Here is a 14,774-nt window from a genome sequence, read left to right on the forward strand (position 1 = left end):
CTGGGGGGGCACTCTGGCCGCTATGGGACATTACGGCTGACCTTATACTGGGGGCACTCTGGCCGATATGGGACATTACGGCTGACCTTATACTGGGGGCACTCTGGCCAGTATGGGACATTACGGCTGACCTTATACTGGGGGGGCACTCTGGCCAGTATGGGACATTACGGCTGACCTTATACTGGGGGCACTCTGGCCGATATGGGACATTACGGCTGACCTTATACTGGGGGCACTCTGGCCGATATGGGACATTACGGCTGACCTTATACTGGGGGCACTCTGGCCAGTATGGGACATTACGGCTGACCTTATACTGGGGGCACTGTGGCCGATATGGGACATTACGGCTGACCTTATACTGGGGGCACTGTGGCCGATATGGGACATTACGGCTGACCTTATACTGGGGGCACTCTGGCCGATATGGGACATTACGGCTGACCTTATACTGGGGGCACTCTGGCCGCTATGGGACATTACGGCTGACCTTATACTGGGGGCACTCTGGCCGATATGGGACATTACGGCTGACCTTATACTGGGGGCACTCTGGCCAGTATGGGACATTACGGCTGACCTTATACTGGGGGCACTCTGGCCAGTATGGGACATTACGGCTGACCTTATACTGGGGGCACTCTGGCCGATATGGGACATTACGGCTGACCTTATACTGGGGGCACTCTGGCCGATATGGGACATTACGGCTGACCTTATACTGGGGGCACTCTAGCCGATATGGGACATTACGGCTGACCTTATACTGGGGGCACTCTGGCCGATATGGGACATTACGGCTGACCTTATACTGGGGGCACTCTGGCCGATATGGGACATTACGGCTGACCTTATACTGGGGGGCACTCTGGCCGATATGGGACATTACGGCTGACCTTATACTGGGGGGGCACTCTGGCCGCTATGGGACATTACGGCTGACCTTATACTGGGGGCACTCTGGCCGATATGGGACATTACGGCTGACCTTATACTGGGGGCACTCTGGCCGATATGGGACATTACGGCTGACCTTATACTGGGGGGGCACTCTGGCCAGTATGGGACATTACGGCTGACCTTATACTGGGGGGGCACTCTGGCCGATATGGGACATTACGGCTGACCTTATACTGGGGGCACTCTGGCCGATATGGGACATTACGGCTGACCTTATACTGGGGGCACTCTAGCCGATATGGGACATTACGGCTGACCTTATACTGGGGGCACTCTGGCCAGTATGGGACATTACGGCTGACCATATACTGGGGGCACTCTAGCCGATATGGGACATTACGGCTGACCTTATACTGGGGGCACTCTGGCCGCTATGGGACATTACGGCTGACCTTATACTGGGGGGCACTCTGGCCGCTATGGGACATTACGGCTGACCTTATACTGGGGGCACTCTGGCCGATATGGGACATTACGGCTGACCTTATACTGGGGGCACTCTGGCCGATATGGGACATTACGGCTGACCTTATACTGGGGGCACTCTGGCCGATATGGGACATTACGGCTGACCTTATACTGGGGGCACTGCGACTGTCCTGACCTTACAATGAAGGCACTGTGGCCATCATGGAGCAGAATACCTGACATTATAATGGGGGCACTGTAGCTATCGCAGTTCATAATACCTGACATTATAATGGGGGCACTGTAGCAGTAAAGCTGCACCCAGCGATCAGTCGATCAGCCCCCGTCCTGCGGATGTGTGATCCGCTGTTATTGTGGGACTTTCCCTTTAACGTTACTTTTTATGACTTTGTATCAACGCGTAGAATTCGATTCATTTATTTTACGATCTAAGCAAATCTTTATTTCTCTATTATTTCTTCATCTTTCTACTTCTTGATGGTCTCCGGTGGCCGCGGTCGTGGCGCTCCATCCCTGGTATGTAGCAATTAGCGTTCAGGACGACCGCGAGTTGCCAAGGTTACTGATGCATAGCAACGGAAAAGCCCGTTCCTTGGAAAAATAAGTAAAAAACAAAAATATGCGAAGGAATAAAAAGTGCAAAATCTGTGTATAAACACAGCGAGTGCAATGCAAAAAAAAAAAAAAAAATAAAAAAAAATAATCGGAAACCACACAAATCGTCCAATTTTTCTGTTGCAATCATTTAAAGACATAGCAATCTATCAGACACCCCTATTACTAACCCAGTAAATACCAAGAATAAAAAAAATAGTCTATTTGGAAGAAAAAAAAACTCCAACTTTTTCTCTAATTCATCAATTTATTTAAAAAAAAAAACCCCAACATGCAGATCCGCTGTAATTCAGGGATTCTGACGTAATCCACAAATGGAAACTTGAAAGAAATAAAAAAGAAAAAGAAAAAAAAAAAAACAAAAAACTAAAACACAAGACACTGTCCCTTGTCCACAAATGTATTCAAAAGTAAAGTTCTCAGCTCTGACGTGGTTCAGTGGTTCCTCCATTGCATACATCAAAGGCAGTGGTGTAACTAAAGGTCAATGGGCTCCGGGGCAAAATATGGTACATGTATACTCATTCTGGTATATATGTCCCCAACCCGGGCCCCTCCTCATATCTATATCCCCATCCTGATATACAGCTCTGGCAAAAATTAAGAGACCACTGCAGAATGTTCATTTTTTCTGATTTTTCTTTATTTTTCGAGTAAAATGTAAATTGTTCTTTATTCTATAAACTACAGACGACGTCTCCGAATTTCCAAGCAATAAATTTTGTATTTATTTTCTGAAAATGAGAAATAGTGAAAATAACACAACAATGCATTGCTCTCACACCTCCAATAATGTCAAGAAAACAAGTTCATTATCATTTAGAAACAACAATACTAATAATGTCTATTTTGTGGAATAACCATGATGTTTAATCCCAGCTTTCCTGCGTCTTGGCTGCTTTCCACCAGTCTTTCATACTACTTTTGGGTGACCTTATGCCACTCCTGGCGCAAATACGTAAGCAGTTCTTCTTTGTTTGATGGCTTGTGACTATCCATATTCCTCTTTATTACATTCCAGAGGTTTTCAATGGGGTTCAGGTCTGGAGATTGGGCTGGCCATGACAGGGTTTTGATGTGGTGGTTCTTCATCCACACATTGATAGACCTAGCTGTGTGGCATGGCGCATTGTCCTGGTGGGAAAACCAGTCCTCGGAGTTGGGAAACATTGCCTGAGCAGAAGGAAGCAACTGTTTTTCTAGAATAACCTTGTATGTGGCTTGGTCCTTTGCAGAGTTTAATCTGCCCAATGCCAGCCTTAAAGCATACTCAGATCATCACCGATCCTCCACCAAATTTCCCAGTGGGTGCAAGACACTGTGGCTTGTACGCCTCTCCAGGTCTCCGTCTAACCATTAGATGACCAGGTGTTAGGCAAAGTCCAAAATTAGACTCATCAGAGAAGATCACCTTACTCCAGCCCTCTATGGTCCAATCCTTATGGTCTTTGGCAATCTTCAGCCTGGCTCTCCTTTGCTTCTCATTGATGAGAGGCTTTTTTCTAGCTTTACATGACTTGAGCCCCGCATATAGGAGCCTGTTATGAACTGATCTTGTCGTGCACTTCACCCCGGCTGCCATTTGCCATTCCTTTTGTAGGTCTCTTGATGTCATCTTGCGGTTGCTGAGTGACATTCGAATAAGACGACGGTCATCCCGGTCAGTGGAGAGTCGCTTTCGCCCTCTGCCGGTCTGTAGCTTTGTTGTCTCCAATGTCCGCTGCTTCACCTTGTTGTAATGGACTGCTGTCTTCGAAATTTTAAGAATGGAGACAACATGATGCTCCCTGTATCCCTCTGCAAGCAAAGCCAGAATTGAGCCCTACTTTTCCTCTTTGGCATGGTTAAAAGTTATTTTCTCATTCCTATTACTTTTGGGATATTCCTAGCTCTTGTTTTGCCTCCAGCTTCTCCTATTGCAGGAGGATTGTGGAGACCAGAGCTGTGTTTCTTATACTTTCCCTCGTTACATAAGATTTGGTTCAGGTGATCACCTAATCAGAAGCTCATTAATTAGAATGAGGCGACTCTGGAATGGAACGGCTCAGACAGGGAGAGATGATTTTTATAAAACTGTGCAGTGGTCTCTTCATTTTGGTCAGAGCTGTGTGTATTTTCATTCAGGGGTGCAGCAGACACTTTGGACCTTTTGATAGATCCTCTTTTAGGATTCTCCTTGTTTTTATTCTTGTAAAGTTCAATAAAACTTTAGAATCTTTCTAAACTCAAGGTGAAAGTTCTCCAAGTTCTCGGCTCTTAGTCATCCTGGATCAATGCATGCTCCATGGCTTATGCAATGAGTATAGGGACGCGGTGATCTCCTCCCGTCTGGCACATACAGTATATAGCAAACCTTCATTTATATCCAACTGTAAATCCTTTGGAGTAAACGAACAAAGTTATTGATCGGCAAATGCTGCGAATTATAGATCTGGGGGAATTAATGCTGGAACATGTGTGCCGGGTGATCCATCAATGCGACACTGCGTGCAGCAATCACGTCTGCAGGGCTCACGTCAGAGGAGCAACATAACAGCTCAGGGGCCTAGTGGAGCCATTACTGAGCAGGTCCTAAAGAATTCACCCTCCTGAAGGAGTAACATCCTCTCAGCAGCGCGTCACCGCGTGTCACATGCCACAAATCTAAATTCAACAACTGGATACAAATACTGCTAGCGACGTATACACCTGACCATCATCATGTGCCGATCACAATGCCAACAAGTTCTGGTAAAATGATAAAAAACATCCTGCCCCCCTATGTATAAGAATATAACTACTATAATACTGCCCCCTATATACAAGAATATAACTACTATAATACTGCCCCCTATATACAAGAATATAACTACTATAATACTTCCCCTACATACAAGAATATAACTACTATAATACTGCTCCTACATACAAGAATATAACTACTATAATACTGCCCCTATATACAGGAATATAACTACTATAATACTGCTCCTATGTACAAGAATATAACTACTATAATACTGCCCCCTATATACAAGAATATAAAACTACTATAATACTGCTCCTATGTACAAGAATATAACTACTATAATACTGCCCCCTATATACAAGAATATAACTACTATAATACTGCCCCTATATACAAGAATATAAACTACTATAATACTTCCCCTACATACAAGAATATAACTACTATAATACTGCCCCCTATATACAAGAATATAACTACTATAATACTGCCCCCTATGTACAAGAATATAACTACTATAATACTGCCCCCTATATACAAGAATATAACTACTATAATACTGCCCCTATGTACAAGAATATAACTACTATAATACTGCTTCTATGTACAAGAATATTACTATAATACTGCTTCTATGTACAAGAATATACCTGCTACATGACAGCAATAACACAGCCAGTACCTGTTAATGCTGCCAGTGGTTCAGCCAATATGAATCTATTGTCAGGTTCCCTTTAAATATTATTGCTGGTAATGACATGAATTGGTCAGGATATGTAGATACAATATTGCACATTTATTATTTATCTTCCCGAATAAAAACTGATTGCACAATAAACATTAATGCCTTTACCACAATACAGATTCTTAAGAGGAGTGATCAAATTAATAATTTTATGTCATTTATTATATTTAGCCTAATTTAAGCCACTCTGGAAACCCCCTTAAGTCACTGGAGCACGTCCAGCCACTCTCCTCCAGCCGTACCTCATCCAAGCAGTTGACACGGACGTCTTTACTCCCCAGCAGAGCCACGGCTTCTTGGACATTCCCTACAAAGGAAGCAAAACAGGGAAGTGCTGATAACCAATGTTTAGTAAACAGGAGACAATAATGTAACATTTACACCGGTATATCCATCGCTAAGAAGAAAATAGAAACTTTTTGTCACCATAAACATTTGAAAATTGTTACTAGAAATCAAGAAAGCAGAATCTCTGTGCAGATACTGAACAAGCAGGAAATGCTGGAAGATTTCAGCTCTGGAGTATAATACAGGAGGTAAGTCAGGATCAGTAATGTAATGTATGTACAGAGTGACTGCACCAGCAGAATAGTGAGTGCAGCTCTGGAGTATAATACGGGATGTAACTCAGGATCAGTAATGTAATGTATGTGCACAGTGACTGCACCAGCAGAATAGTGAGTGCAGCTCTGGAGGATAATAGAGGAGGTAACTCAGGATCAGTAATGTAATGTATGTACACAGTGACTGCACCAGCAGAATAGTGAGTGCAGCTCTGGAGTATAATACAGGAGGTAACTCAGGATCAGTAATGTAATGTATGTACAGAGTGACTGCACCAGCAGAATAGTGAGTGCAGCTCTGGAGTATAATACAGGAGGTAACTCAGGATCAGTAATGTATGTACACAGTGACTGCACCAGCAGAATAGTGAGTGCAGCTCTGGAGTATAATACAGGAGGTAACTCAGGATCAGTAATGTAATGTATGTACACAGTGACTGCACCAGCAGAATAGTGAGTGCAGCTCTGGAGGATAATACAGGAGGTAACTCAGGATCAGTAATGTAATGTATGTACACAGGGGCTGCACCAGCAGAATAGTGAGTGCAGCTCTGGAGTATAATACAGGAGGTAACTCAGGATCAGTAATGTAATGTATGTACACAGTGACTGCACCAGCAGAATAGTGAGTGCAGCTCTGGAGTATAATACAGGAGGTAACTCAGGATCAGTAATGTATGTACACAGTGACTGCACCAGCAGAATAGTGAGTGCAGCTCTGGAGGATAATACAGGAGGTAACTCAGGATCAGTAATGTAATGTATGTACACAGTGACTGCACCAGCAGAATAGTGAGTGCAGCTCTGGAGTATAATACAGGAGGTAACTCAGGATCAGTAATGTATGTACACAGTGACTGCACCAGCAGAATAGTGAGTGCAGCTCTGGAGTATAATACAGGAGGTAACTCAGGATCAGTGATGTATGTACACAGGGGCTGCACCAGCAGAATAGTGAGTGCAGCTCTGGAGGATAATACAGGAGGTAATTCAGGATCAGTAATGTAATGTATGTACACAGTGACTGCACCAGCAGAATAGTGAGTGCAGCTCTGGAGTATAATACGGGATGTAACTCAGGATCAGTAATGTAATGTATGTACACAGGGGCTGCACCAGCAGAATAGTGAGTGCAGCTCTGGAGTATAATACAGGAGGTAACTCAGGATCAGTAATGTAATGTATGTACACAGGGGCTGCACCAGCAGAATAGTGAGTGCAGCTATGGAGTGTAATAAAGGATGTACGGTAACTCCAGATCAGTACAGGATAAGTCATGTATGTACTCAGTGTACACTGGCCCCTAAACTAATAGAGCCCCCATACATGACCTTGGTAATACAATAAGGAATAACGTTTGGAACACCATTCTAAGTCTGAACTGGGTGCAAAAACCTAAAAAAACATCACTATGGGGAGATAAGGTATGCAACACCAGTGACTATGGAAGGGGAATACATGGAATAGCAGAAACTGCTGTGTGAATACTGACTTGAAAAATCCAATAGCTACATGTAAGAGTGAAAATGTGAAAAATGGAATCTGCATTACTGCCATGAACATATGAATAAAGAGAAATTTAGCTACTGAATTGATCAATGCAATAGAGCCCCAACACTACGCCAAAGTATTTCTCTACGTTGGGGTCCCTAGCTTGTGTGTGTCCTCTCATGCAGTTAAAAAACTTACCGTGTATGGGAAGCTGAGACCCAGGCTATATATGCGTATGATATGGATTGGCAATAGGTGTGGTTGGGGAGGGTTCCCAAACGAAAAAATACTAACAATAAGGAATAACGTTTGGAACACCATTCTAAGTCTGAATTCACACAGCAGTTTCTGCTATTTCATGTATTCCCCTTACATAGTCACTGGTGTTGCATACCTTATCTCCCCATAGTGATGTTTTTTTAGGTTTTTGCACCCAGTTCAGACTTAGAATGGTGTTCCAAACGTTATTCCTTATTGTTAGTAGTTTTTTCGTTTGTGAACCCTCCCCACACACCTATTGCCAATCCATATCATACGCATATATAGCCTGGGTCTCAGCTTCCCATACACGGTAAGTTTTTTAACTGCATGAGAGGACACACACAAGCTAGGGACCCCAACGTAGAGAAATACTTTGGCGTAGTGTTGGGGCTCTATTGCATTGATCAATTCAGTAGCTAAATTTCTCTTTATTCATATGTTCATGGCAGTAATGCAGATTCCATTTTTCACATTTTCACTCTTACATGTAGCTATTGGATTTTTCAAGTCAGTATTCACACAGCAGTTTCTGCTATTTCATGTATTCCCCTTACATAGTCACTGGTGTTGCATACCTTATCTCCCCATAGTGACCTTGGTAATACAGAATGGCGTTGCCTGAGTGACAAGACTCAGGTATGTAGTTAGCTGCACCATCAGGGGGACTTCCCAGTTCCTTCAGGGGTCCTGGAGGTCTTTTTCTTCAATGTGTCGCTCAAACAGTGCAGTACATAGGACACATTTATGACATATTCTGGACCTTCAGCTCTGACTATAGGACACTTTAGTATCGGGCGATGCGCTGCTTTGTTAAGTTAACCCTGAATGTGCAAAAATTCTCAAAACATCACAAATAAATTCTGCCTAATGAGGGAAGTAAAGGCGCCAGTAATGAGCCCCCGGGCACGAGGCGGCTGCAGCGACATCCCCGAGGGACCGAGAGCGGGAAGACTGATGGCAATTAAATACTGAGCAAAACCCTAGTGTCAGTGCGATGCACTGCTGTAAGTGGGACGTGTGCCGCTATAACACATGCATCACTGGGATCTCCATATTGCTTGCCCTTTAGGCGATTACAGTGCTTTGAAAAAGTATTCATACCCTGTGAACTTTTCCACATTTTTTCACGTTATACCCATAAACTTAAATGTATTTTATTAGGATTTTACAGGATATGAACACGAAGTACAAGTATTTGTGAAGTGTAAAGGAAAGGATTCCTGGTTTTCTAAATATCTTAAGAATATAAATCCAAAAATTGTGACGTGCATTTGTATTCAGCCCCCACCAGTCTATACTTTCTAGGACCACCTTCCTCTGTCTTGCATTTGTATTCAGCCCCCACCAGTCTATACTTTCTAGGACCACCTTTCTCTGTCTTGCATTTGTATTCAGCCCCCACCAGTCTATACTTTCTAGGACCACCTTTCTCTGTCTTGCATTTGTATTCAGCCCCCACCAGTCTATACTTTCTAGGACCACCTTTCTCTGTCTTGCATTTGTATTCAGCCCCCACCAGTCTATACTTTCTAGGACCACCTTTCTCTGTCTTGCATTTGTATTCAGCCCCCACCAGTCTATACTTTCTAGGACCACCTTTCTCTGTCTTGCATTTGTATTCAGCCCCCACCAGTCTATACTTTCTAGGACCACCTTCCTCTGTCTTGCATTTGTATTCAGCCCCCACCAGTCTATACTTTCTAGGACCACCTTTCTCTGTCTTGCATTTGTATTCAGCCCCCACCAGTCTATACTTTCTAGGACCACCTTTCTCTGTCTTGCATTTGTATTCAGCCCCCACCAGTCTATACTTTGTAGGACCACCTTTCTGTGTCTTTTGGGGTCTGTCTCTCCAGCTTTGCACATATAGAGGTGACATTTTCCTCCTCTCTGCACACTCGCTCGCGCTCAGTGAGATTGGATGGAGACTTATATGATCAGCAATTTTCCCGTCTTGTCACAGATTCTCTGTGGATTTGGGTCTGGACTGTGACTCGGCCACTCACACACAGGAATATGCTCTGATCTAAACCCTCCATTGTATCTCTGCAGGATGTTTAGGGTCGTTGTCCTACTGCAAGTTCGAACCTACGCCCTTGGTCTCAAGTCTTCTGCAGCCTCTAACAGATTTTCCTCCAGGATTACTCTGTATTTAGCGCCATCCATCTTCCCATCTCTGAGTAGCTTCCCTGCCTCTGCTGAAGAAAAGCCTCCCCACAGCAGGATGCTGCCTCCACCATGTGTGACTGTAGGGATGGTGATTTCAAACTGATGTGCAGTATTTGTTAGTTTTCCACCACATTTAGCATTTTGGATTTACTCCAAAAAGTTACATAGGTTGAAAAAAAGCCCCCGGTCCATCTAGTTCAACCGTCTTCCACCAATTATACATTTTGTGATTAAGTCATCTATAACCAATAATATTGTGTGTACTGAGGAAAGCCTCCAGCCCTGATATAAAAGCTGTTATAGTGTCTGCCATTACTACCTCTTGTGGTCGGCATTCCACAGTCTGACTGCTCTAACTGTAAAGAACCCTTTCCTATTTAGCTGTCGGAATCACCTTTCTTCCACTCGCTGTGAGTGCCCCCTGGTCCTTAGTATTGTCTTTGGAAGGAATAAGTCATGTGCCAGTTCTTTATATTGACCACACATGTATTTATACATATAAATGAGATCTAATTTGGTCTCACCTGACCACAGAAACTTTTTCCACAGGCATATGGAAGAAGGTGCTCTGGTTAATTGAGACCAAACTGGAATATTTGGAGCTAAATGCAAAATTCTAAATGTGGTAGAAAACTAACCCTGCACGTCTCCCTGAAAACACCATCCCCACCGTCACACATGGTGGAAGCAGTATCCTGCTGTGGAGAGGCTTTTCTTCAGCAGAGGCAGGGAAGCTGATCAGAGGTGATGGGAAGATGGATGGAGATTATGGAAATCCTGGAGAAAAACCTGTTAAAGGCTGTAAGAGACATGAGTCCGGGGCGTAGGTTCACCTTTCAGGAGGAGAACATCCACAATTTTCAGATTTATAATTTTTAAATATTTAGAAAAACCAGGTATAATTTTCTTTAAGGTTTACAAATACTTCCTACTTAGGCTGCTTTCACACCTCCGGTTTCTGCAATGCGGCACAATCCGGCACTTTGCAGGAAAAATCGCAACCATTTTTTTTTGCTGCCGGTTGCGTTTTTTCTGCATAGACTTTAATTAGTGCCGCATGACATTGCGTTCCATCCGGTTTTTGCTGCATGCGGCAGATTTAGCCGATGCGGCGGCCGGATGGAACGTTGCCTGGCACGTTTTTTCGTGCGGCAAAAAACCCCGCATCGCGCCGCATTCGGCCGATGCGGCGCATTTTTCAATGCATACCTATGGCGGCCGGATGCGGCGCAATGCGGCAAAAAACGCATCCCGCCGCCGAATGCGGTTTTTGCCACTGCACATGCTCAGTAGCATGCCGCAAGCGGCAAAAACCGGACGGGCCGCATGGGAAAAACTTATGCAAAGGATGCGGTGTTTTCACCGCATCCGTTGCATAGCTTGCACAGCCGGATTGAGCCGCACTGCTCAAGCCGGATGTGTGAAAGTAGCCTAAGTGTTTGTATATCATCCCTTTAAAATACATTTCAGTTTGTGGGATTAATGTGACAAAATTGCTGAAATGTTCATGGGGTATGAACACTTTTCCAAGACACTGTTTATAATATATTATATATATCCCTCCTCCTCAGTAAGAAGGGCACATTGTGGCAGTACAGGTGCGGTGTGAAGCTTTTGCTTTAAGTTTTAAGAAAACATTGCGGTATTTTTGTATTTTCAATCAGTAATTTGGAAACAGTCAACAAGTTGGATTTTTTATGTGGTGGATCTGTTTTTATACCAGATGCCCGTAGTGTTATCCAATCCTCACTGAATCTGTAGAACGCTACAACTGGCGTTTTCAGCTGCAGCTGACCTGCTTGTTGATGGTTTCCAGGCAACATTTTTTGCCTGAAAAAATAAATCATCATCAAATGGTCTATATATATTCAATACCGGTGTTGTTTGTGTGTTGCGTTGTTTGTGGAGCGCTGTGTGTGTGTGTGTATGTGTGTGGTGCACGGTTTGTGTGGGTGTGTGTGTGTGTTTTGGGGGGAGGTATGTTTTGTGCAGTGTGTGTGTGTGTGTGTGTTGGAGGAGGAGTCCTGGGGGGGAGAGGAGGATAATAAGAGGAGGAGTCCTGGGGGGAGAGGAGGATAATAGGAGGAGGAGTCCTGGGGGGAGAGGAGGATAATAGGAGGAGGAGTCCTGGGGGGAGAGGAGGATAATAGGAGGAGGAGTCCTGGGGGGAGAGGAGGATAATAAGAGGAGGAGTCCTGGGGGGAGAGGAGGATAATAGGAGGAGGAGTCCTGGGGGGAGAGGAGGATAATAGGAGGAGGAGTCCTGGGGGGAGAGGAGGATAATAAGAGGAGGAGTCCTGGGGGGAGAGGAGGATAATAGGAGGAGGAGTCCTGGGGGGAGAGGAGGATAATAAGAGGAGGAGTCCTGGGGGGAGAGGAGGATAATAAGAGGAGGAGTCCTGGGGGGAGAGGAGGATAATAAGAGGAGGAGTCCTGGGGGGAGAGGAGGATAATAAGAGGAGGAGTCCTGGGGGGAGAGGAGGATAATAAGAGGAGAAGTCCTGGGGGGAGAGGAGGATAATAAGAGGAGGAGTCCTGGGGGGAGAGGAGGATAATAAGAGGAGGAGTCCTGGGGGAGAGGAGGATAATAAGAGAGGAGGATAATAAGAGGAGTAGTCCTGGGGGGAGAGGAGGATAATAGGAGGAGGAGTCCTGGGGGGAGAGGAGGATAATAAGAGGAGGAGTCCTGGGGGGAGAGGAGGATAATAAGAGGAGGAGTCCTGGGGGGAGAGGAGGATAATAAGAGGAGGAGTCCTGGGGGGAGAGGAGGATAATAGGAGGAGGAGTCCTGGGGGGAGAGGAGGATAATAGGAGGAGGAGTCCTGGGGGGAGAGGAGTATAATAGGAGGAGGAGTCCTGGGGGGAGAGGAGGATAATAAGAGGAGGAGTCCTGGGGGGAGAGGAGGATAATAAGAGGAGGAGTCCTGGGGGGAGAGGAGGATAATAAGAGGAGAAGTCCTGGGGGGAGAGGAGGATAATAAGAGGAGGAGTCCTGGGGGGAGAGGAGGATAATAAGAGGAGAAGTCCTGGGGGGAGAGGAGGATAATAAGAGGAGAAGTCCTGGGGGGAGAGGAGGATAATAAGAGGAGGAGTCCTGGGGGGAGAGGAGGATAATAAGAGGAGGAGTCCTGGGGGGAGAGGAGGATAATAAGAGGAGGAGTCCTGGGGGGAGAGGAGGATAATAGGAGGAGTAGTCCTGGGGGGAGAGGAGGATAATAGGAGGAGTAGTCCTGGGGGGAGAGGAGGATAATAGGAGGAGTAGTCCTGGGGGGAGAGGAGGATAATAGGAGGAGTAGTCCTGGGGGGAGAGGAGGATAATAGGAGGAGTAGTCCTGGGGGGAGAGGAGGATAATAGGAGGAGTAGTCCTGGGGGGAGAGGAGGATAATAGGAGGAGTAGTCCTGGGGGGAGAGGAGGATAATAGGAGGAGTAGTCCTGGGGGGAGAGGAGGATAATAGGAGGAGTAGTCCTGGGGGGAGAGGAGGATAATAGGAGGAGTAGTCCTGGGGGGAGAGGAGGATAATAGGAGGAGTAGTCCTGGGGGGAGAGGAGGATAATAGGAGGAGTAGTCCTGGGGGGAGAGGAGGATAATAGGAGGAGTAGTCCTGGGGGGAGAGGAGGATAATAAGAGGAGGAGTCCTGGGGGGAGAGGAGGATAATAGGAGGAGTAGCCCTGGGGGGAGAGGAGGATAATAGGAGGAGTAGCCCTGGGGGGAGAGGAGGATAATAGGAGGAGTAGCCCTGGGGGGAGAGGAGGATAATAGGAGGAGTAGTCCTGGGGGGGAGAGGAGGATAATAGGAGGAGTAGTCCTGGGGGGAGAGGAGTATAATAGGAGGAGTAGTCCTGGAGGAGAGGTGTCTGATAGGTGGAGTAGTCCTGGGGGGAGGTGTATAGGTGCCCAATGTGTGTGGGGGGGCGTGGCTGAGCGGGGAGGCGTGGCCGATCGTGTGGGGGCGTGGCCGAGCGTGTGGGGGCGTGGCCAAGGGGCGTGGCCGAGCGGGGCAGAGTGTGGGGGGCGTGGTCGAGGTGGCAGAGTGTGGGGGGGGCGTTGCCGAGAAGGCAACTATGCAAAGCGGTTTCCATAGTTACCTGATGTGTATCATTGTTATCAGCGTACGTGTGCCGGGAGTCGGGGTATGCTAGTAAGCATGGTACACATCAGGTAAGTATTCAAAGAGACAGTGCTGGGTCACTTGTTGGTCTCCTGCTGTGCAGCACGCATCAGCGTGTGACAGCGGGAGACCAACGATCTGATTGGGCAGGGAGCCGGCATACGCTGGTAACCATGCTACACAATATTACTCGATGTGTACCATGGTTACCAGCGTACCCCGCCCCACGCACGCACGGGAGCCCACACCAGCGTACGCCGGCAACCCCAGCAATGCAAGGGTATGTGTCGGCTGGGTTGCCGGCGTACGCTGGGGTGGGCTCCCGGGGGTACAGCACTCACCTGGGAGTCGGGGCTCCGTGTCGGTTCGGGGAATGCGTGCGGGGGGTGGGGCCACAGCGAACGTGCAATGCATGAGGGGGGCATGGCGTGGCTGAGTTGCCAATGTGTGCGGGGGGCCGAGGCGAGAGACCAATCCGTGTGGGGGGCGGAGCCTGGGCGAGCGACCAATCCGTGCGGGGGGGCGGAGCCGAGGCGAGCGGCCAATGTGCAGCTTGTCACGGTAATGACAGAATTTTGGAGACAGACAGACAGAGGCAATTATATATATAGATACAGAAGCGGAAGTGAAACGCGCGTCAAGGTGCTGGGCAGTGTGATCTGATCTCTGGGGTATCCTAATCATTGCTGTGCTTATCG

General features: G+C 46.5%; 1 protein-coding gene across 1 annotated transcript in view; it reads right to left on the reverse strand.

Annotated features, from left to right (window-relative positions):
• ANKMY2 (ankyrin repeat and MYND domain containing 2) overlaps nt 1–14,774 on the reverse strand; it is a 42,623-nt gene that overhangs the window by 19,934 nt on the left and 7,915 nt on the right. The window contains exon 2 of the mRNA XM_075315727.1: nt 5,723–5,787. Coding sequence (XP_075171842.1) covers nt 5,723–5,787 — 65 coding nt within the window. The remainder of the gene's footprint in view (nt 1–5,722; nt 5,788–14,774) is intronic.

Source organism: Anomaloglossus baeobatrachus, chromosome 6 (assembly GCF_048569485.1).
Source record: "Anomaloglossus baeobatrachus isolate aAnoBae1 chromosome 6, aAnoBae1.hap1, whole genome shotgun sequence".
Lineage (NCBI taxonomy): Eukaryota > Metazoa > Chordata > Amphibia > Anura > Aromobatidae > Anomaloglossus > Anomaloglossus baeobatrachus.